At 43.6% G+C, this 21,559-nt stretch overlaps 1 protein-coding gene across 15 annotated transcripts; it reads left to right on the top strand.

The window, feature by feature from the left end:
• Positions 1-1,067: 1,067 nt before the first annotated feature.
• Positions 1,068-19,392, top strand: HNRNPF (heterogeneous nuclear ribonucleoprotein F). Of its 15 annotated transcripts, none has more exons than XM_043925486.1 (5): positions 11,633-11,785; positions 12,596-12,733; positions 13,414-13,512; positions 14,525-14,584; positions 17,481-19,392. In XM_043925486.1, exon 5 carries the CDS (start codon positions 17,532-17,534, stop codon positions 18,774-18,776), a length of 1,245 nt encoding a protein of 414 aa, XP_043781421.1. In that variant the 5' UTR covers positions 11,633-11,785; positions 12,596-12,733; positions 13,414-13,512; positions 14,525-14,584; positions 17,481-17,531; the 3' UTR covers positions 18,777-19,392. The 15 variants fall into 15 exon arrangements, with proteins under 15 accessions (XP_043781414.1, XP_043781411.1, XP_043781426.1 ...); XM_043925490.1 differs by having other exon boundaries at positions 17,463-19,392; XM_043925476.1 differs by lacking the exons at positions 11,633-11,785; positions 12,596-12,733; positions 13,414-13,512 and adding exons at positions 1,082-1,156; positions 3,150-3,254.
• The last annotated feature ends 2,167 nt before the right edge of the window (positions 19,393-21,559 follow it).

Here is a 21,559-nt window from a genome sequence, read left to right as displayed (position 1 = left end):
GCTACTTGTATTTTCTCTCCAGAGTCAGACTTTTCTATAACCTGACCTGTGATGGAGTCATTGGATTTCTTAAAAATAACTTATTTGATTTTTGAAGAACCTGTTTTCTGTAATTGTGCCTCATCAGTTTTAATTTTCAAGTCCTCTTGCTTTTACTTTTCTTTCCCCCTTATAATCAAACTCTGGTGACAAACTGTGCTTCTTCCTTTTCTATAGTAACTACTCATAATGGCAACCCACTACAGTATTCTTGCCTGTAGAATTCCAGGGACAGAAGATCCTGGCGGGCTAAGGTCCACAGGGTCGCAAAGAGTTGGACACGACTGAGCAACTAACACTTCACTTTCACTCATAATCTGACCCTATACCAAGCATCCCCTTATTAACTGGTGGTTTTTTTTTTTTTTTTTAACTGGTGGTTTTTAAAATAATCTTTTACTTAAGCAGTGATGAGTGCCTTTATATCTTCCTCTTAATGGAAGCTCCAAAAATCAAATGATAATGATTATTAACCCCAGAACAAATTAAAGAATCTACTCCACTGCCTCAGGCAGGGTAGCCATTTCAGTTACCGTCTTGCCAGTCTGCTCAGGGGCTCTGACTGAAAACTAATTTGCCTCGGGGTCCTGAGGGCCACCTTTAGCAACCTTGGGACTTCTCAGCCTAAGAGATAATCACTTGAGCAACCCCAGGTCAATTTGCTAATCCCTCTCTAAACCCTGCCCTCGGAGCCGCCTTTATCGGTTTCCGGTGTTCTCGGTTCCCTTTCTTCACTCTCAGCAGGAAATAACTGTTTTTCTTCTTTTGCCCTGGCCTTCAATCCAGGCGTCCTTTGGGCTCAATATGTGGGGTACTCTCCCAGTCAGTAGCTATTGCGGCTCAAAAGGGCCCCATTAACCACCCTGGAGAACTCGCCCGGATCCCGTCACTCCCCTCCCAGCAGCACCCCAACTCTGCGCGCCCCCGCTCCGCACGCCCCTGCCCCGCCCTACTACTAGCCGTCCAATCCCCGGCTCCGTTCCGGGAGCGTCACAATGGCGCCCCCGCGGCTCCGCCCCCGGACGCCCGCCTTGGAGACCCCGCCCCTCCGCGGTCTTTGCGTCTTTCCGGCTCCGTCTTGGAAGTGGGACTGCGCCGCGTCTTGTTGGAGAAGCAGGTGGGATTGTGCGGGGAAACCGGGCAGCTTTTACGCCGGGAGCCGGGAGGGGGTCGGGGGCGTGAGTTACTGGGGCTCCTGTTCCTGGGTGCTTGGGCGTGGGGCCGAGGAGGGGTAGGGCACTCCGAGAGCTTTAGGGCTTCCGGAAGCGCCAAGTGCGCACAACGGGCGGGGGTTGTGGACTCGGGCCTGCCGCGTGCCTGAACCCGCCCCTCGGGGCCCCCTCTCGGGGCGCGCTGCCAGGGGTTTCCATGGTGATGGTAAACAAGCCTCAACTGCCTCAGCCACAACTGCCAAGTCCCTGGCATTCCACCCTCCTCTAGGTGCTTAGAGGGACGACCAAGGTGCCGGATGTGAAGAAAAGCGGGGGCGTGGAGACTCGGAGCCCGAGGTGAGGGGTGGGACAGGCGGTGTCCGAGGCTGGCATACCAGGGACCGGCTGGGAACTTGGCACTTGGCATTGAGGGCCGAGGGACTGAGATTTGGGGGTCAGCGGAGGCGGGAGCTGGGGTGAAGGGCCTCACACCCGGAACCGATTGGAGTCTGGGCCTACGGGGGGAGTTGGGACCGCGGGGCTGAGGTTTGGAGTCGGAGGAAATGGAATCTGAGGTCAGGGGCTGTGTATTCAGGGACCGACAGGGTACTGAAAGGGGACTCGGCCCACTGAGGGTGGGGACAGCGAGATTGAGATTTGGGCTCGAGGGAGGTGGATTTGAGGTCAGGGGCCTTACATTCCGGCACTAGACCGCGGGGCTGAGGTTTGGGCTTGGGGAGGCAAGGAGGGGTAAGGAGAGTCTAATGCGGACTCCAGAGGAAGCAGAGCCCTAGCGCCTCTGACAGGAGTAGGGTGGGAAGACCAGGCTACCGCTCGAGGAGGGTCATTTTAAAATGAAAGCGGTACGTACTTGCACGTGGCTGAACGCGTCCACGAGTTGAACTAGTTTGGACCTGACTCCTCCCCCCTCCCACGTTCCCGCTTGCCGAGCCTCCACTTTCGAGCGTTGCGGCCTTTTCTTCCTCTCCGTGCGGTGTGTGTTCCTTGAGCCCCATCTTCATTCGTCTCCTGTTGTCGGAGGTATCCTTCCTGTATTTTGGTTGAAATTCTAGTTCTCATTGTCTTGGCCTGGTGACCACACTTCTACTGAGCTATCTTAATTTGGCCGTTTCTTTTTTCTTGTCCTGAACTACTTTTATCTTTGAATGTGCTTTCTGCCCGTTCTTGCCTGAGCTCAAGAAACTTCTGGACGCTGTTAGCGCTGCGCCTCCACCTCCCTGTTCCCGCGTGGCTCTCTGAGGGCGGCGCCGGGGCCCGGGGGAGGCTTCGCGAGTCACGGGGACCCGACTGCCCTTGGACCCGGGTCTTTTACCTGAACGGTTGGAGAGGCCGTAGGACTCTCCCCTTTAATATGTACTCTAAAGGGGCTCTCAGAGGTTCCCAACAAATAACCCCAGACTCTGGAGAGCCGCCCCACCCCACCCCCCACTTCGCCGGGCACCAGCGAGTCCCGCGTCCCTTGGGACGCCCTTGGCAGTTTTCTACCCCTGGAGGTCCTAAGACGAACCACTGTGCTTCACTAACTGTTTTCGAGGTTGTGGGGGGAGAGCGCCTGTCTGCCACTGCGGCCGGGTGCTCGGCGGGAGAGCGGCCCGCGAGCGGCCATACCCTGAGGGGGGCAGTGCGGCCGCGGTGGCTTCCGGGAACCGCCGGCTGGGAGGGGGAGGGGCGCAGGCGGCCGGCGTTGGGGGCGGGCCTGGCGTGTTCCGACCCTCGTGGAACTTGAAGGGTTGAAGGCGGGAAATCTTTTAAAAAACACCATCGAAACTATCCATTTTACTATAATTGTCAGTATTTCAGTCACGTTTTTAAAAGTTGACTGTTTCTGAATTTCTAGTAAAAATGAAAATAGTTTCGGGTTCTCCGGTCAGATAAAAGCCTATCAGTGAAAAGTGATATTTTCAGTGCTTATTTTTAGGCCTTTTTTTTTTTTTAAAGGTAATTTCTGCGCTTAATGAATATTGAGAGAGATCGCTTTGTTACTGGTGTTTAGCAGGTTCATCCTTTGCCTTGGGGGATCTCATCTTCCTGTGTGCGTTCTCTGTAAGTTGATTCGGTTTTTTATTTCCGTTTTATGGTGTCTGTTTTTTAACGTTTATTTTAGTAACGTTCTTTTTGTATTATTTGCTTTTTGTTGCTTTTTTCTTTTAACTGGCAAGTGACTGGTTTTCACTTGAGTACTGTTGTTACAGAGCTCCCTTTAAACATAAAATAACTGAAAAAATGTGAGTTGATTTGAGGAGAGTTAGTCCTTGTTTTGGCCGAAACTGAGGGAGAGTGTGGAGAGAAGGGGTGTGTGCCCTTTGGTGTCGGTTCCTGGAGACACTACAGAAATGGAGGGGGCCACCTTCCACAGAGCTGACTATACCACCAACCTGCCCTCTCCAATCTGAGCTCTGGTTCTCAGATTCTTTGTAGAAACATATTAAGTGACCCTTAACTGGATCCACCCACAGAACTAGGTGTTTTCCCACATTTTCTGATCGCATGCTCATGACCAGTTTGCAGGGAGGTGTTACTGTGTTCTCATCATACAGATGTGTCTTAGGGATATAGGTGGGACTGGGACGCAGGTCTCCCTGAGGCTTCAGTCCTCTACCATGGCCCCTGCCCCTAGTTAGCTGCCACAAAGGCTCTTGAGGAAGACAAAAAACGGGGCAGAGGGAGAGCCAGGCTCATCCAAGACCAGCCTGGCTTATTTTACAACAAATCCCAGGCATAGTAAGATTTTTATTCATCATTTTGTATTTCTAAAGACTTTTAAAATATAATCGCAATACCATTATCACACCTAAAAAATAATTCCTTGATATCTAATACTCAGTGTTCACATGTACCTGATTGTGTAATATTTTTATATAGCTGGTTGGTTTGATTTGGGATCCAAACAAGTTCATTATGTATTTGGTAGATAAATATCTCTTGAGTTACGTGTTTGTTTTTTTTTTTTATGTGTTTGTTTTTTTTTATTATTTGGCTGTGCTGGGGTGCTGCATGCAGGATCTAGTTCTCTGACCAGTGATGAAACCTGGTCCCCCTGCATTGGTAGCACCATGTCTTAGCCACTGGACCACCAGGGAAGTTCCCTTTATATTTTAGGCTAGAGCAACACTGTCCAATAGAAATACAATGCAAGTCACATAGTTTAACATTTTCTGATGAAAAGAAACATACAGTTCACTTTAGTAATTTAGTTTAATGTGATATATATATACCTTAAATAGATCCAAAATACCACTTCATCATGTAATAAATTTTCATGCTTTTTTCCTGAACTAAGCTTTCAGAATCCAATGTGTGCTTATTTTATAGCACGTCTCAATTTGCACCAGCCACATTTCAATTGTGACAAGAGGCTCCCTTATTAGACAGTGATGGTCTAAAGGTTTTCTATTTTTAAAGTTTCTTCTTATGCAGAATTCAGGTTTTGTGTCTCATGTAGAAATCTTTTCTCACACTCTGGGTTTTTCTGACTGCATTTCCATGGAGCTGTTTGAGTCTCTGTCCTCTGCATTTCCTGTAAAATGTTAGTTAATCTCTATATTGCTGTTCTGATGCCCTTGAGATTTTTTTTAAATATTGCATTGGAGGTGTTTTGTACTCCTGCCAGAGACACTTATTGGTTGGTGTCCTTTGTGATGTTGGCAGCTATTGATTGTTCTCTAGATGCATTGTTTTGTTAATTATTTCCAAATCTGTGATATTTTAATTCAGTACTCCTCCTTATTTATTAGCAGGAGTACTCCTATAAAGAGGAAATTTTCTTTACCATTTGATTACTCTAAGATGTACTTTTATAAAAGGCAGGTTAAGGTTTTGATTTTTTTTATATTTATCAATATCTAGCATAATGAATTGAATCTTTAGTATGTGCCAAAATCAGTAATTTTTCTGGTATCATTATGAAGTCATGGATTTTATCATAGAGGATGTGTTTAAATCCATTGTAGCTTTTATTCTCTTTGATGCTCACATTATTCAATTTTTGGCTGATGGGAGTGCCTTTAAGATTGGTTCCTGACTTTCCTGACTCAACTTCATAGTCTTTGGCTTATTGAGTTTAAGATATAATACTTTCTTAAGTGGATCCATCAAAGTTCATTCAACTGGACCTCTAGTGATGGGCAATTGGGTTGTTCTAGTCTTTTCGTATTAGAAATAGTGCTGCAATGCTTGATTTACAATTCTAATTTATCTTATGTGGCGATGAGCATCTTTTCATGTCAATATTCTATCAATTGTCAATATCTCTAGCCTTTTAAAATTTTTTTGGAATGTTAGACTTTCTCTTTTTAGAAGCTCTCTATATGTTAAAGATATTAACACTTTGGGGGAGTAAATTGCAAATGTCTTTCCCATTTTATCAGTGGTGTTTTTGCATAGCTTATGCTATTTTTAGCCATGCATAAGATGTTTAGGTTGGGTTGTTTTTTTTTTTTTTTTTGATGTGTGTATATTTGTAACCCTATATGTGAGTCATAATCAGACAAGCTCTCTACTTCCAGTGTGAAGAGGAATTTTGTAATTTAGGATATTTCTTAGCATTTCTTAGAAACATGAAAAATTCTTAGTTAACTCTTATTTTACCTTCATTAATATGACATCAGTGATTGACTTTGAAATGAATTACAGTGGGATTCTTGGAATAAATCCAACTTGATCATGATGTATTAAGTAGCTTTGTGTATTGTTGGATTTGGTTGTCTTATATGTTTATGTAGGAATTTTTCATGTGAGTTCTGGATTGAAATTAGCCTGTGAAACTGTATAAACATTCTAAAACTCTTGGAAAAATCAATTCCAAGTTTATTGTAGATTAAAATGTTTACAAATGTAGATGAAGACAACAGAGCCTTTAAGTTTAAAAAATGTCCATATGGCCTTGGGCCAGGAGAAAGATCTCTGAAATGACACAAAAATCGATTCTCGTTTAAAGGAAAAATGACAAGAATGAAAAAATTCTAAACTATTATGTTTTGTCTTAACAGTATGCCTTTTCAAAAGTCCTGCCTATATAAATATTAGAAATTCCTACCACATTCTGTCCTTTTAAGTTTATCTGCACGCAGGGATGGTCCACAATTCACATCTCCAGTCTTCGTCTTCACCCTACTTGAGGTCTTTTCTGCTTTACTTAACAAATATTTGGTTTGAATAGTGCTGTCCAATAGAATTATGATACAAATGCTTTTTTTTTTTTCATTTTGATATAATTCACATACCATACAGTTCACCTTTTTAAAGAGTACAATTCAGAGGGTGTTTTTTTAATTCACAAAGTTGTAAAAAGCCACCACCACTAATTCCAGTATATTTTTCTTGTTTGACTAATTATAGTTGATTTCTAATATGTTAATTTTAGGTGTAAGCACAGTGATTCAGTTATTCATGTGTATATTCTTTTTCCTTCAAGGTGATTACAAAATACTGAGTATAGTTCCCTGTGCTATGCAGTTAGATCCTTGTTGGTTATCTATTTCATGTATGTATATGTTAATTCCAACCTCCTAATTTACACCCCCTCCATTTGGTATAAGTTTATTTTCTATGTCTGTGAGCCGCCTTTCTGCTTTGTAAGTAAGTGTGTCTTGTTTTTAGTGTCTACCTATAAGCAGTATCATATTTGTCTTTCTTTGTCTGGCTTCACTTAATATGATAGTCTCTAGGTCTATCCATGTGGCTACAAATGGCCTGGTACATATTATGTTGAAACATTCCTGGAATAAATTCCACTTCATTATGGCATATAACCCTTTTTATAGGTTGCTGGATTCATTTTGTTAGTGTTTTGTTGGGATTTTGCATTTATGCTCTTAAGGGTTATCTTGTGATGTCTGGTTTTGACGTCTACAAGTGTATTAATTTGCTAGGGCTGCCATAACAAAGTTCTACAGACTTGGTGGCTTAAACAGAAATTTATTGTGCCATAATTCTGAAGGCTAGAAGTCCTGCATTATGGTATCAGCAGGTTTGGTTCCCTCTTGAGAAGCTTGAGGGATAATATGTTCCAGACCTCTCTGTTTGAATTTTAGGTGGCTGTCTTCCCTCTGCTTTGTGTCCACATTGCCCCTTCTTCATTTTGGAATACAGACCACATTAATTATGTCATCTTTAATTTAGCTATCTCTATAAATATATCCAAGTCCAGTCACATTCTGAAGTACTGGGGTATCTTTAACATAAGAATTTTGGGAACATAATGTTCAGCCCATAACAGGGGTAATTAATACTGGTCTTGTAGAATGAGTTGAGAAATGTTTTAATTGTTTATTTTAATATATTGTGATTAGTTCAAAACATCCAAAATATCATTTCAATATGTAATGAAAAAATTGAAAGTGAAGTCATTCAGTCGTGTCTGACTCATTGTGACCCCTGTAACCTGCCAGGCTTCTCTGTCCATGGGCTTTTCCAGGCAAGAATACTGGAGTGGATTGCCATTTCCTTCTCCAGGGGAATCTACCCAACTCAGGGATCAAACCTGGGTCCTCCCGCATTGCAGAAATATGTAATAAGTATTTTAATTTTGTTTTTTTCCCCTTCTTTTTTGGCTGCACTGCAAGACTTCTGAGATCTTAATTTCCCAACTAGTGATTGAACCCTCACCCTCAGCAAGTGAGCAAGCAAGTGGGATCCTATCCACTGGACCACCAGGGAATTCCCTGCAATTCATTGTATATGTACTAAATTTTATCACTTCTTAGTTTGTTCCTGCCACATTTCGAGTGCTATGGGCTACTGTATTTTTATCCTTTGTACCTAACCTGTTCTTTTTTTCAAAGCAGTTTTCCTTTGCATTTTAAATGTAGGAGTTTACCAACATATGCTCGGTTTGTGTGTTTTTAAAGTATCTGGGGAGCTACACAACAGTTTATCTTAAGCCAGGAAGGTTTCCTTCCATTCTTTATCTCTTCTCCTGCCTCCATTTTGTCTTTTTACTCTGCAATTCCTATCATTCGCATGTTTCTTCTGTCCTGTCTCCTCTTATATGAGTTCACTGAATTTCATCTCTTCCCCCTTGTTTTTTTTTTTCCCTTTGTTTTGAGCTTATTTCTTCTATTTGGTTTTCCAAGCCACTAACCTTTCTTCCATTATTGACCATAAATCAAAACTCAGTTTTTAGCACTGGAAAATGTTTCATTCTGTGTTCAAGTATCTGAATTTTTTCTGTTAAAATATTTACTAAAGTTCAGTGCAGTACTTTTCCTAGAAAACCATTCTAAGCTGTTGCCTGACTTGTATTACTGTTGCTGGAGCCTCTTTGAAGTACATAGCCCTGTTCCTTTGCTGCTCTTCGCTCTGTTCTCCACTTCCCTGGCATAGTGTGCTTGTGGTCCTGAGCAGTGAACATTGAGCACCAGGAGCTATAACTGTCTCCATTCCTATGGCACCTGCAGGTGATCTGACCTAGTCCCACGAGGAAGTTCCAGGCCTCCTGAATGGACTGTGGGCGTTTGTTAATACAGGTGATAGATATTTCCCTATGTTGAGAACAGATTTTAGCACTGGAGATCTAGTGTTTCTTTTTTTATGAACTGCCACACCTGATATTTTTTCTGTTCTAAGTTTAGATCTTGATCCTTGAGTCACCAACAAAATGCAGTCAATATCATGGAACAACCTTTTGTTTTTTATGTTGGCTAAAAAATTGTTCCTTGTGTTCATTTCAATACAGACATTATAGATATGATCATTTCAAAACAAACATTACAGATATGATTTACCTAGCATTATATTGCACTATTTTTGCTTTTTAGTTAACACAGCTTTTGAGAAATAAACACTGGGGAAAACAGTGTATTATTATCCCAGGCTTAGCTACTATTAGGTAAAGAGCCTAATAGTCTAAAGATAATGGAAAACAGCCTTCCTGTTGCTTTCAAATTATGACATATCCTCTTTGACATATGAAAATGTAATGGCAAACATTTAAAGTATTTTAATCACCCATCTGTAGCTTTTCTCTTTTTTAATTGAAGTTAATGTACAATATTGTGTTAGTTTCTGGTGTACAGAAAAGTGATTCAGCTCTCTATACCTTTTCATATTCCTTCCCATTATAAATTTTTACAAAGCAACTAACACCAAAACATATCCTAACAAATGACTGCATTTTAAAAATATAAATAATTTGAACAAGTATCCAGGGGGAAATAAGTAGGTAATGTACAAAGCAAAAATAGAAAACACGGTCTACTAACTTATACTTTTAAATCTTACCTGTATACCAGGGTAAAAATGTTTTAACATTTCTACCCCTGTTCATGCTTCTGATCTGTTTAAATGTCATTGCCTCAGAATCCTTATATGAGTTAACCCCCATTTTCTAATTTGGGGTTATTTCATAATTTGTCATCAGATGTTTATTCTTTATTGATTCCTAGTCCACCGTTCTGTGGACTTAGCACAGTGCCTGCATCTTGTAAGTGCACAATATTTCTGGGTTAATGAATGACTTGAGATTGAGTAAATTTTATCCTGCTGCATGTCACTCAAATCCTTTGACACAGTTGAGTTTCCACTACAATGTTTTTTTGCAGGGTACCATCAATTCTTCCAAAATTTGTCTTATCTCTTCCCATCTAGTTTCCATGCATCTGTTCCCATCATTCATTTCCAGAGAGCAGCTAGATTGTTCTGTTGGAAAGCAAAACACTTTTCCATTGGTCTTAAAGTAAATAAAGCCCAAAATACGGTATCAGGCCTTCAGGGCTTTGGGGGAATCTTGTTCTGTTTCCCTCATTGATCTCAGTCCTGGCTGCAGGTGTTTTGGGGTGTTTTCTGTCCCAATACTTTGCCCTGTGTATTCTGTACATGTTGTTCCTTCACTGGGCAGGAACCCTATCGTGACTGATGAATTATTAACACTCAGCTAGCCAGTGTCATCAACCAGTTAAGCCAAGAAAGCGTATATAACACTACTAAACTGAAACAAATACACTGAAAAAAGTGAGAAAATGGATGTCAGTCATGTAAATTACCAAGAATATGTTTTGAAGAGGATTTTAGGAAGTGACAAAAAAAAAAAATGCTCAGGAAGCATTCAGGGTACTCATTTCTGTAGGTAACTCTTTCCCCAAACAAACCAATTTTGTGACTTAATTTTTCTTCAGAATATTCTCTGTTGAATGTATGAGTTTTTAGTGTCTTTCTCATTTCTGTGCGATAGCTGCATTTTAAATCCTATCACCCAGCTTCAATAGCTACCGGTTGTGGACAGTTTTTCTTTACATCCCCCATTTACTTTCTACTTAGAGATAATTTTTTTAGAGATAATTTTGAGGCAGATCCCAGCCATCACACCATATTACCCACAAATATTTAAAAATGTATCTCTAAAAAGTAATGCCTTTCATTTTAGGATAGCTAATTCTGTAACCTAAGTAAATAAAATACTTTAATATCAAATTTCTAGTCAGTGTTTAGGTATTTCCAAAATTGTCCTATATTTACCAATTTGTTTGAATCAAGATCCATATATTTCCCATATATTGTGAATCCTTGATAATCCTTGATAATTCTCTTAAATTTCTTTTATTCAGTAAGTGCTCCCTTGAAGCTATCTTGATGAAGGACAGACTATTGTGCTTATCCAGTTTCCCAGTCTGCAAACTGCATTATTACATTTTCATTCCTTTTTCTCTATAAATTCTGTAATTTGTTATCTCTAGTAAGCAGGTTCTTAGACTTTAAAAGATAGAGTTTATTACTAAAAATATTAAACATACACAAAAGACAATAGTATAAAACTCCATGTACCCATTCCCCAGCTTCAATAATTACTAAATAGTGGCCCATGTTGTTTCGTCCGTACTGACTCCCACCACTCAGATTATTTAGAAACAGATTCTAGATAATCATGCGAATCTCTTAACGACTTATAAGAAATCACAGCAACAAAGCTACAACTAAAATTTTATAGTTTCTTCATATAAATTCAAGTCACTGCTAACATTGCAATTGCCTTATAATTGTTTTCCAGTTCATTTGAATTAAGATTCAAGTGTTCATAAAATGCAATTGTTTGCTAGGTTGTAAAGTTTTAAGAATTGCAAGTTTTAAAATTAATCCTTTTAAACTGAAAAAATAGTTATATGACTGCTCAAATCTACAAAACAAGGTACTGTATATATCTATATACAAAGAGGGTTCTACCTTTTGTTCATTAGTTTTCATTCGGAATTCTTTCCTGCCTTAAAGAGTTTGTGTTTTTTGTTTTAATTTTACGGTTTCTCCTGCCTTAAGAGTGGTGCCGGCCACTCCTCCCCTCCCCTCCCCTCCGCCCGTACTCTGGACTTTTCTCTACCCTGGCACCTCTCCTGAGAGCTCACTCAGAACGGTCTTCCTCGTTGCTTTCCTTCCCTCCTCCCACTTCCTGCCTGGGCCGACCGCGCGGCCGCACCTGCAGGACGCGTTTCCATTGGTGACATCTTGGCGGGCCCGCCGGTGGCACTTCCTCCTTTACACCCCGTGACCCACGTCCGGCTCGCCGCCCTCCCAGTCACGCGGCCTCTGCCTCCGGGACGCAGCCCCGTGCGCCGGCCTTCCGCACTCCAGGCCCCGGATCCGTCGTGGTGAGCCGCCGCCAGCGGACGACCCCCGCCCGCACTCCCCCCAGCCCCCGTGGGTCTCGGGAACTCCCCTACCTCCTCCCGCGCAGCCGCCCTCTACCCCAGGAACTCTTTCTGCCCTCTCCTCGCTGCCCCAGGAACTCCCCCTCCCCCACCTACCCTGCGTCCCCAGGAAGTCCCCCCGACCCGACCCGGGAGCTCCGCCTCCAGCTCCAGGAGCCGCCCGCCCGCCCCCGCCTCGGGTCCCGGGAACTCGCGGCTCCACGGAGCCCCTCGGATTAGGGAGCTCCGCCTTCTCTCCCCTGCGGCTCCGGGAAGCCCGGGCAGGAGAACTCTTTCCCACTTCGCGAACACTTTTGCCTCTCTCGGCGGCCTGAAAACTCTGCCACCCTAGTGAGTCCCCGCTGCCTTGGGAGCCCCCTCCCACCTTGTGCCCCTGGAGCCTAAGTCTCGTGACCTTCCCCTCCCCCCACCTCGCCCGGCCAGGCAAGCCTCTCCCTCCCCCAACCCGTAGCTCGCCCCGCCCCGGAAGCTCCCGCTGACCCCGCCCAGGCCCGTGGATGGGGCGCCCTGTCGTCGGGCCTTCCTGTAGGGCTTTGCCGACCCAAGGCTGTCGGGTCGACGGTTGGAGGCCGAGCGAATCACTTCACGTCCCAGTGCCCCCGCCAGCAGCCTAGCGTCCGGGACTGATACCGCGCTTCCCGCCGAAATCGCTCAGACGCGCCCCTGGCGGCCCGTGGCCGCGAGCTTGAGAGCGCAATTTCAAGCCTGGTACGAAGCGTTTGCCCCCAGCCAGTTGAGTTTCAATTTCAGGTTAATAACAAAAGGAGGTGCACCTGGCCTTTCCGCGGAATCTTCTCCGTTTTTAAGCGTCGGGTGGAGTTGGGGGTCCTTTGGCTGTAAACTGCGCTTGCTGGTTGAAAATAGAAATCGGTCCTGCTCTCTTCAGCGGTAAGTTTTAGGGCAGAGTCAACTGCGTAATCCTGAGGCGGCGTCTCCCGCGGACTGTGATTTAAGAGGTAGAACTTTCTGATTAATTAAGACAGCCACTGCAGTCTGTGCGTGCTGGCAGCTGTAGGTTAAAATTCATTTACAAGTAAGGGCGAAAATGCTGCTCAGGCTCCACTGTGACACGGATAAAGCAGGGTGAAGCCAGGGAGCTGCTGAGTTCCCGTCCCTGAATAGAAACGGTGGGGGCGCAGCTTCAGCCGCCCTGTGTACTTCGTAGATAAACCTAATCAGTCGGGCGCTGGAGGTGCGCCCTGTTTATCTCGATGGGGCTACCTGGATCTGAACTAAATCCTGCCTAACCAGTATAGTATAGAGTGAGGTAGAACTCTTGTGGAATACCTCCTGGGAGCAGTTAGATATGCTGAATCTCGCCCCGGCCCAGATCTATTGTTCTAGAATCTGCATTTTAACAAGATCCTTGGGTGGTCTTTGTGCACACTTAACGTCCTAGACCTGTTGCGGGCAGGGGGGTGGAGTTGCGCAAAATCAGTCTCCAGGTGCTGGACCCAAGAGTAGTGTTTGTAACACTTGGCCCCGGCGGTGTCGACGGGCTGTCGGGGAGCCGGGTGGGAGACCAGTGTATAACCTTAACGCTTGAACATGTGTGCGCCATGGTTCAGCCACTTGGGAATCGGTTTCCTCGCGTCTGACCGCCCCTGGGTTTGCATGTCCGAACAAGGGCTTTTGGTCTGCGGACCACTCTGGAATGAGCAAGTAAGGTAGGTAGCAGGGTGATAAAACCCAGGGTGATAAAAGCCCAGACCACTAAGGTGACTGGGCTTTACCCTTTAGATTCTACTCTAAATAGAGAGGAGAGGAGAGGGACAGTTGATGAAGCCTCTTGAAAACCCTCGTCTCGAGAATTTGAAACTGTTAAAATCTTAAATTGTAGTACTTTATATAGGTTTTGCTCCCCCAAAGTAGTATGTCATGTAACAGGATGCAAGACAGGTACTGTGTCTACGACAACAGGCTCAGGGGAACTGACTTTTCTCAATTCTACGGTTCTAAAACTAAGAATGTGCTTTAACGAATTCGCTGGACATACCAAAGTCTGCGGACAGCTTTATTCTGTGGTTGATGGTTTTCCTATTTTAAAACATTTAAACACTACCTCCCCTCATTCTTTCTCAGATAAAAGAGCAGTGTTAGATCAAATACAGGTCTCAAGAAATGAAGTTATTAAAAACAGGGGAAGGAAAATCTTTTTAATATCTCCACCCAGGCCTCCAGGGATGTTTGCAAATTGTAAATACTGTTACAGCAAACTACTTTTGCCTGGAGCACGCAACTGTGAACACTGCCTGGTCTCCAGTGCCGATCAGCGGCGCAACTCCTCTCCCCCTCCCGCCTTCTGCTTCCGGGAACTGCTCCTCGCCCCAGCCCCGCCCAGAAGGTGCACCTCCCACTCTGGGTATTTAAATTTTCTTACCCCTGTTAGGGTTTTCTGTACAGAATGCGCCTTCTGAGTAAATCTTTCAGGGCAAGTGGGAGGGTTCCAGGCTGTTATTCTCTGTATTACCCTTTGAAAAACTTAAACCTTTCCAAAGCTGTTGGGGTGGGGCGGGCGTGTACCTACTTTAAGGCAGCCCAGCGCTTAAGGCTTGCTATAGCCTGGGCTCTGACTTCGGAGAGGAGCTCAGAGCCGGTCTCAGCCAGAGGATTGCTGCCTCTGCACTCTCCGGGAGTGCTGGGGCATTAAGACAAGATATCCTTGTCGCTCTTTTTTAGGACGATTCGTTACCTACCTGGAGTGTCTTCGACTGTGGGCATCCCCCGCTGTTCTTTAAGGTGAGCTATTTTAAGAAAACTAATTCTCAGTTTATGATTGATTTCTTGATGCAGAAAACTTCCTGAGTGAAGATTTTTTTTCACTAGCTGTAAATCTAATGTTGAGCAGAAAGTCATTTCTCATTTCCACAAGTTTTAGTTAATGTTCTAAGTACTGAAAGTCTGCGAAGAATCCAAATGTAGAGGATTCTGAGGTCAAAAGTAAGGATATTGCTTTATGTATTAGAAGTACATCCGTGTTTTGGAAAAGTGCTCTTTTCGCTTTATAATTTTTGTTTTGGGCACTTTAATTCTTACATGAAATATTTGTTCTTTTATACTTCCTGTGTTTTTTTTTCTCCCTTCTGCTTGTCTTTTTTAATCTAACCAGACTGCCATATTCTAGAAGGTGATGTTGGCCCCACGTGGCCATCAGTTAATCTCTTGCTAATCTTGGGCCTGCTGTGCTGGGAGTGGGACTACAGTGACCTACAGAACAGATAAGTCTGTTGCTGCGAGCCTCTCAATGCAGTTGCAGAGTTTTAAACAAATTATGAATTGTTTACCTAGAATGCTCTGGGATCGTAGAAGGATAGATTTAATTTATTGGGGGGGGCGGGGAGAAAGTCTTGTGGAAAAGTTGGTAAATATAAGCTGAGACCATAAGGATTAGTGGGATTTAGCTAGACAGAAGATTGGGTGGGCTATCTTCCGACACATAATTACTATGTCAGTTCCAGTGGAGCAGAGAGCCTGCCACATTTCAGGCACAGAGAAATACGGAAATAGAGGTTTGTTTGCTTTCTAATGCAAGTGTGTTTCAGGTCAAAGTTTCAAGGCCTGAGCACCCCCTTGGCCCTGTGGTTTGTGTTCAAGACAGTGGGGAGCCACTGAGGTGTTGAAACAGTAGAGTGACATAAAATTACTCTTAAAACAGCTACAGGTTGGGCTGGCACAAAGGATTGGAAAAGTTGCTGATGTGAATGTCTTGGAAAGGGCTTGTTGGTACAGGAACTAGAAAGGGAAGAAGGTGATGCCCAAAGATGATGATGATTTGATATTCAAATCATAACGTCAAGCAGTGTGCTAGGGACCAAGGAAAGATATGAGAAACCTTTATATTTGTTGGGAGTCAAGAGTTACTGAATAGAATTTACACATGGATTAGGAATAGGATTAGGGTGGAGAATGGGATCACCCCCTAAAGAAACGATGAGCTCATTAGATTTAAGGGCTTTCAAGTTGTTCAAAGATTGCTTCAGTTTCATTCTAGAGCTTTCGGGTGACAGGTAAGGCCATTTATGCTGCAACCAGGGAACTGTAGAAGAGTTTCAGAAAACAGCCGTGTTCATTTGTGGTACATAGGTTGAACTATGGAATGGAGTTTGTCTAGGCCAGTCTTGGCCTTGGGGAGTCTAAGTCTAGAAACTTGTGTGTCCCGAACCCAGAATTGGCCCTGGACGTAAAAGGAACAGGTGAGGTTGCCTGTAAAAAGGGGACCAGTGATTGTGTATGGTTAAACCTTGGGGAAGAGGCAGAGTACCTAAGGAATTAACAGGAAAACCAAGAGCCAAGGGAAGAAAGGATTTCCAGAGAGAATGGTGTTAAATCCTGTGGGCACAGAAGAGATGGAGATAAAATGTTTCTTTTCTTGCCATGGAGGTCCTTGGCAGAGTGAGATGTCCCACTGGTTTGGTGGGGTAGGGTGGGGCGTGTAAGAAGCCTTTTTGAGGATGAGATTTCACTGAAAGGGAAAGCAAAACCAAGTAGCTAGAGGCAAAATTGGTATCAGGAAAGATGTATCTTAGGGGGCGATTAGAAATGAGGAAATCTTAATAAGGAAAAGAGTGTTCAGTGAAGTTTGTGTGAAGAGGGAGATTCCTTGGGGTGGGTGGAGTTGACCAGAGCAGAGCCACAGATAAGAGCTCAGCTACAGAAGAAGCAACTCCTTTGTTTATAAATTTCTAAAACTTGCTCTGATTAGCTTCACCAGGTCTCTATTAAAGCGATTTACTTTTCCTTTTCTTAGCCTTCATGCTTTCTAGTTTTAATTGTGGCGTTTTTAGACATCTGTCCATGTTTTGCTCTAATAGTGTAAATATGCCATGCCATTTGAGATAGTTTTGGGATTGATATGAGGTAAGATTCTGTTTTATCTTTTTTCTGCGTGATAATTAATGTGCCTAGATTTTTTTTGAAAAGGCATCTTTTACCACTGACTTAATAGCTACATCTGTTATACTTGATATCAAATGACAATTTCATAAAACAATTTCTGTATACTTGTGCCTGTTCTGAATATATTTTTGGTGCTATCTGTATTTTTATTGTCCATGTTATTCATATATTGGTGTCTGACTCAGCTCCTGCCTTTCAGAATGCTGCCCTTCGACATGGATTTGACCTTTACTTTTTTTTCAGCTTGGACTCTGGGTGTCAGATGCCACTTACACTTCATGGCACTCTGTTAGGAGGGGCACCTGTCATGCCTCTTGTACAATGAAGAGTTTATTCCCTTTCTAGTCCCTCAGTGAAACACAGCGAAGTATGTGTTACATTGAAGAACGTAATGTGTTTTATTTTGTTTTTTTGGGGGGATCATGCTGTGCTGCTTATGGGACTAGGGATTGAACCCAAGCCATAGCAGTGTGAAACTGAGAAGCATATAATTTGATTTCTATGTTTGCATCACATATAACTGATACTCTGCTGATGGACTTACCTGTTTGTTTGGATATGTCTTAATTTGACCTCACCATTGATTGGGGTTTTGAATAGACAATGGGACTTCCTACCTACTCTCTTGCCTTTTACTTTAGTAATGCAGTAATAATAATCTTGTTTTTCTTTAGTTCCATGTTCTTGTTATACATGTTAAGTGAAAATTTATGTAAAGTAGTTTTTGCTTTCTTTTCAGCCACACAAAGCTGCACCCGAGCTTGTTTGACGTCTGCTCTGTCGAGTGTCCATGATGTTGGGCCCTGAGGGAGGTGAAGGCTTTGTGGTCAAGCTCCGTGGCCTGCCCTGGTCCTGCTCTGTTGAGGATGTGCAGAATTTCCTCTCCGACTGCACGATCCATGACGGGGTCGCAGGTGTTCATTTTATCTACACTAGAGAAGGCAGGCAGAGTGGTGAGGCTTTTGTTGAACTTGAATCAGAAGATGATGTAAAATTGGCCCTTAAAAAAGACAGGGAAAGCATGGGACATCGGTACATTGAAGTGTTCAAGTCCCACAGAACCGAGATGGATTGGGTGTTGAAGCACAGTGGTCCAAATAGTGCTGACACTGCCAATGATGGTTTCGTGCGACTTCGAGGACTCCCGTTTGGATGCACCAAGGAAGAGATCATTCAGTTTTTCTCAGGGTTGGAAATCGTGCCAAACGGGATCACATTGCCTGTGGACCCCGAGGGCAAGATTACAGGGGAAGCCTTTGTGCAGTTTGCCTCACAGGAGTTAGCAGAGAAGGCTCTAGGGAAGCACAAGGAGAGAATAGGGCACAGGTATATTGAGGTGTTCAAGAGCAGTCAGGAAGAAGTTAGGTCATACTCGGATCCCCCACTGAAGTTCATGTCAGTGCAGCGGCCAGGGCCCTATGACCGCCCTGGCACAGCCAGGAGGTATATTGGCATCGTCAAGCAGGCAGGCCTGGAGAGGATGAGGTCTGGGGCCTACAGTGCAGGCTATGGGGGTTATGAGGAGTACAGCGGCCTCAGTGATGGCTACGGCTTCACCACCGACCTGTTCGGGAGAGACCTCAGTTACTGTCTCTCTGGGATGTATGACCACAGGTATGGAGACGGCGAGTTCACTGTCCAGAGCACCACTGGACACTGCGTCCACATGAGAGGGCTGCCCTACAAAGCTACAGAGAACGACATTTACAACTTCTTCTCCCCGCTCAACCCTGTGAGAGTCCACATTGAGATTGGCCCTGATGGAAGAGTGACCGGCGAAGCTGATGTTGAGTTTGCCACTCACGAAGAAGCCGTGGCAGCCATGTCCAAAGACAGGGCCAACATGCAACATAGATACATAGAACTTTTCTTGAATTCCACAACTGGGGCCAGCAATGGGGCATATAGCAGCCAGATGATGCAAGGCATGGGGGTGTCAACCCAGTCCACTTACAGTGGCCTTGAGAGCCAGTCTGTGAGTGGCTGTTACGGGGCTGGCTATGGTGGCCAGAACAGCATGGGTGGATATGACTAGTTTCGTAGTAGAGTTATTTCAGTCAAATTTTCACAGGCAGCCAACAAGCAGTGAAAAGCAGTTATTACTCTAGAGGAAGCTATGGGACCCATTTTGCACCATGAGTTTGTGAAATCTGGATTAAAAAATTACCTCTTCAGTGTTTTCTCATGCAAACTTTCTTCTAGCATGTGATATTGAGTAAACTAAAACTATTTTCAGCTTTTCTCAATTAACATTTTGGTAGTGTACTTCTGGAGTGATGTTATCTGAGTTTAAAGTAGTTTTAAGTATGTTAAATGTGGATCTTTTACACCACATCATCGTGAACACATTGGGGAGGTGTGCTTTTTTGGAAAACTCAAGGTGCTAGATCCCTAATTCAAAGAGGACATTTCTCATGTTTGTTCATTCTAGTTTATTTTCATTTAAAATCTCTTAGGTTAAGTTTAAGCTTTTTAAAAGTTAGTTTTGAAATTTGAGACACATTACTAATACTGTAGGAATTGGTGAGGCCTTGACTTAAAAAACTTTCTTTGTACTGTGATTTCCTTTCGGGTGTATTTTGCTAAGTGAAACTTGTTAAATTTTTTTGTTAACTAAATTTTTTTCTTAAAATAAAAAGACTTTTTCACAATGACTGGCACAGACTATATACTCACCAACAAATAGCAAAGTGACTTGGGTGGTTGAATTTAATACTGCTGTGTTACAGTGTGAATTTTAAATTTAGCACTATGATTTCCCTTGTGTTCTTAAGGCTAAATTAAAAGTCAAATTTAAAAACATTAAACATGAGTGGAAATGGTGACTAGAAACTAGAAACATAGAGTTCCAGTTTTCCTGTGACTTTCTATTCATCAGCCATTTGTAATATCCTGCTGTTCCTTTATACTAGGGTGGCACCTATTCATAGCTAGGGGTCTTTAGTTTTTGGTGCTACATACATTGAGTCATTAGCCAAATTTTATGGTTTTATTTAAGATGTGCTGTTTGGCACAGTCTCCCGTGTTTATGATTATAGGACACTCTTGGGTCACAGTTACTGGTTATTGCAGGATATGCATATTCTGAAGTTTGAGACCTACATCCAAATTGTTGGTAGAAAATTGTTTATCTAGCAGTGGGAAGCAAATTTTAAATTTCAGGTAGCTCTGCACACAGCATTACAAATCACATTAAACACTATCAAGACTTTAACGTGAGAGAATTTCACTTCATGGGTGTTCATTTTCTCAGCTTTATTTTTCCACTTTAGTGACTAAACACTGTAGCCCAAATCCAATAAGTCTATAGGTAGACTAGAGAGAACCTTAGGCCTTTCCTAACTTTGTTGAACTTAATGGCCCCACCCTGTCATTCTTCCCACCAGTCGTCTGCAGACTCAGATGGCAAAGATACAGTGGCAACATCACCCAGGAATGCCAGAGCTAGGGTGCAGTGAAGAGGCGAAGGTTTAATAGAGCAGTGAAGTTTCAGGGAGTGTGTTTATTCCCTGTAGATCTTTGCAAATTTAAGGGTTCAAATATGGAAGGAGTGGGCTTCATGGGTGGCTCAGATGGTAAAGAATCCACCTGCAGTGTGGGAGACCTGGGTTTGATCCCTGGGTTGGGACGGCCCCCTAGAGGAGGGCATGGCAACCCGCCTTACTTGGAGAACTCCCGTGGACAGAGGAGCCTGGTGTGCTCCAGTCTATGGGGTCACAAAGAGTCAGACAAGACTGACTAAGAACAGTGGGCTCTAAGAACCTGGGGTAGGAAATCCAGAATGTGCTGGATGACGGTAAATCCCACTGCAGCTGCAGTGCTTACCTGCCTCTTACTAGAAGACTTGGTCACCTCACCTGAGGTATGTGGTTGATATGAAGAAAATCTGTCTCAGACTCTCCTCCAGGAAATGAGGTAAAAATGTTGGTAAGCCAAATCCAGCCTGCCCTGAAAATGGTTACCATTTTGATGAATCAGTTTGATGGCAGGGAACCCCAGTTAAGGTTAAATCTCAAATCTATTCTTCATAATAGACCTGCAGTACAAAATACTGCACTTGTTTTCTAGTTTTGTCAAACATTGGGAAAACTTCAAATGTGCCTTGGCCCTTCAAATTTTTATTACCCAAACTACACAAGTATTAGGAGTGAGTGTGTAAGTTGTAAGCACTTTTGGAGCCCTTTTAATTGAAGCTTGGAGACTGACCTATAGGAGGGAGAGATTGTGAGTGTTGAGAAGGATGGATGTGCAATTCTGGAAGGAGAGAGGAAGTGGAAGCAATTGGATGAATGGGCAGCAAAGCCTGAAAGGCAGTTAACCCTTGACCCTGCCACATCTGTGGTGAGGCTAACACCTATGTCTGTCAGGGTCCTGCAGGCGCAGTTCTGAGGTGTCTGTCTGCTTTTGCTCCCAGCACTTCTCTTTATGTGAGCAAAAAGCAGATTGAAAAAGCAGAATCTTCTATTTTCAGAACAGAGCCAGGTCTCAGGCCCCGGGACCATCAGATGGTGTGGAGGAAGGGCCTGGCAGCATTGCACCAATGTGTGTATGGTAAAGATAATGTATACATCTTATGCTCTGAGGCCAAGGGTAAGAAGTGACCCAAATCTCTTATGCTGTTGCATTGGTAGTCTAGAAGTAGGCATCTAATGCCAACCTCTGTTAGAGTGGGAGCATAGGAAGGCCAGGTGATACGGATTCACAGGCCCAAGTTTCATGTCACTGGATTAAACAGGTGAAGACTCCTCAGGTTATCTCCATGAGTGAGTAGGAGGGGGTATCCTTGGCAGCTAATAGGTTTTCCCCCACCCGGAAACA

The sequence above is a fragment of the Cervus elaphus genome, chromosome 15 (genome assembly GCF_910594005.1).
Source record: "Cervus elaphus chromosome 15, mCerEla1.1, whole genome shotgun sequence".
In the NCBI taxonomy this organism is placed as follows: Eukaryota; Metazoa; Chordata; class Mammalia; order Artiodactyla; family Cervidae; genus Cervus; species Cervus elaphus.
This window is presented reverse-complemented; position numbering and strand designations above follow the sequence as displayed.

Coding starts and splice junctions, on each gene's coding strand:
- HNRNPF (XM_043925479.1), top strand. CDS start 17,532: ATGATGTTGGGCCCTGAGGGAGGTGAAGGCTTTGTGGTCAAGCTCCGT.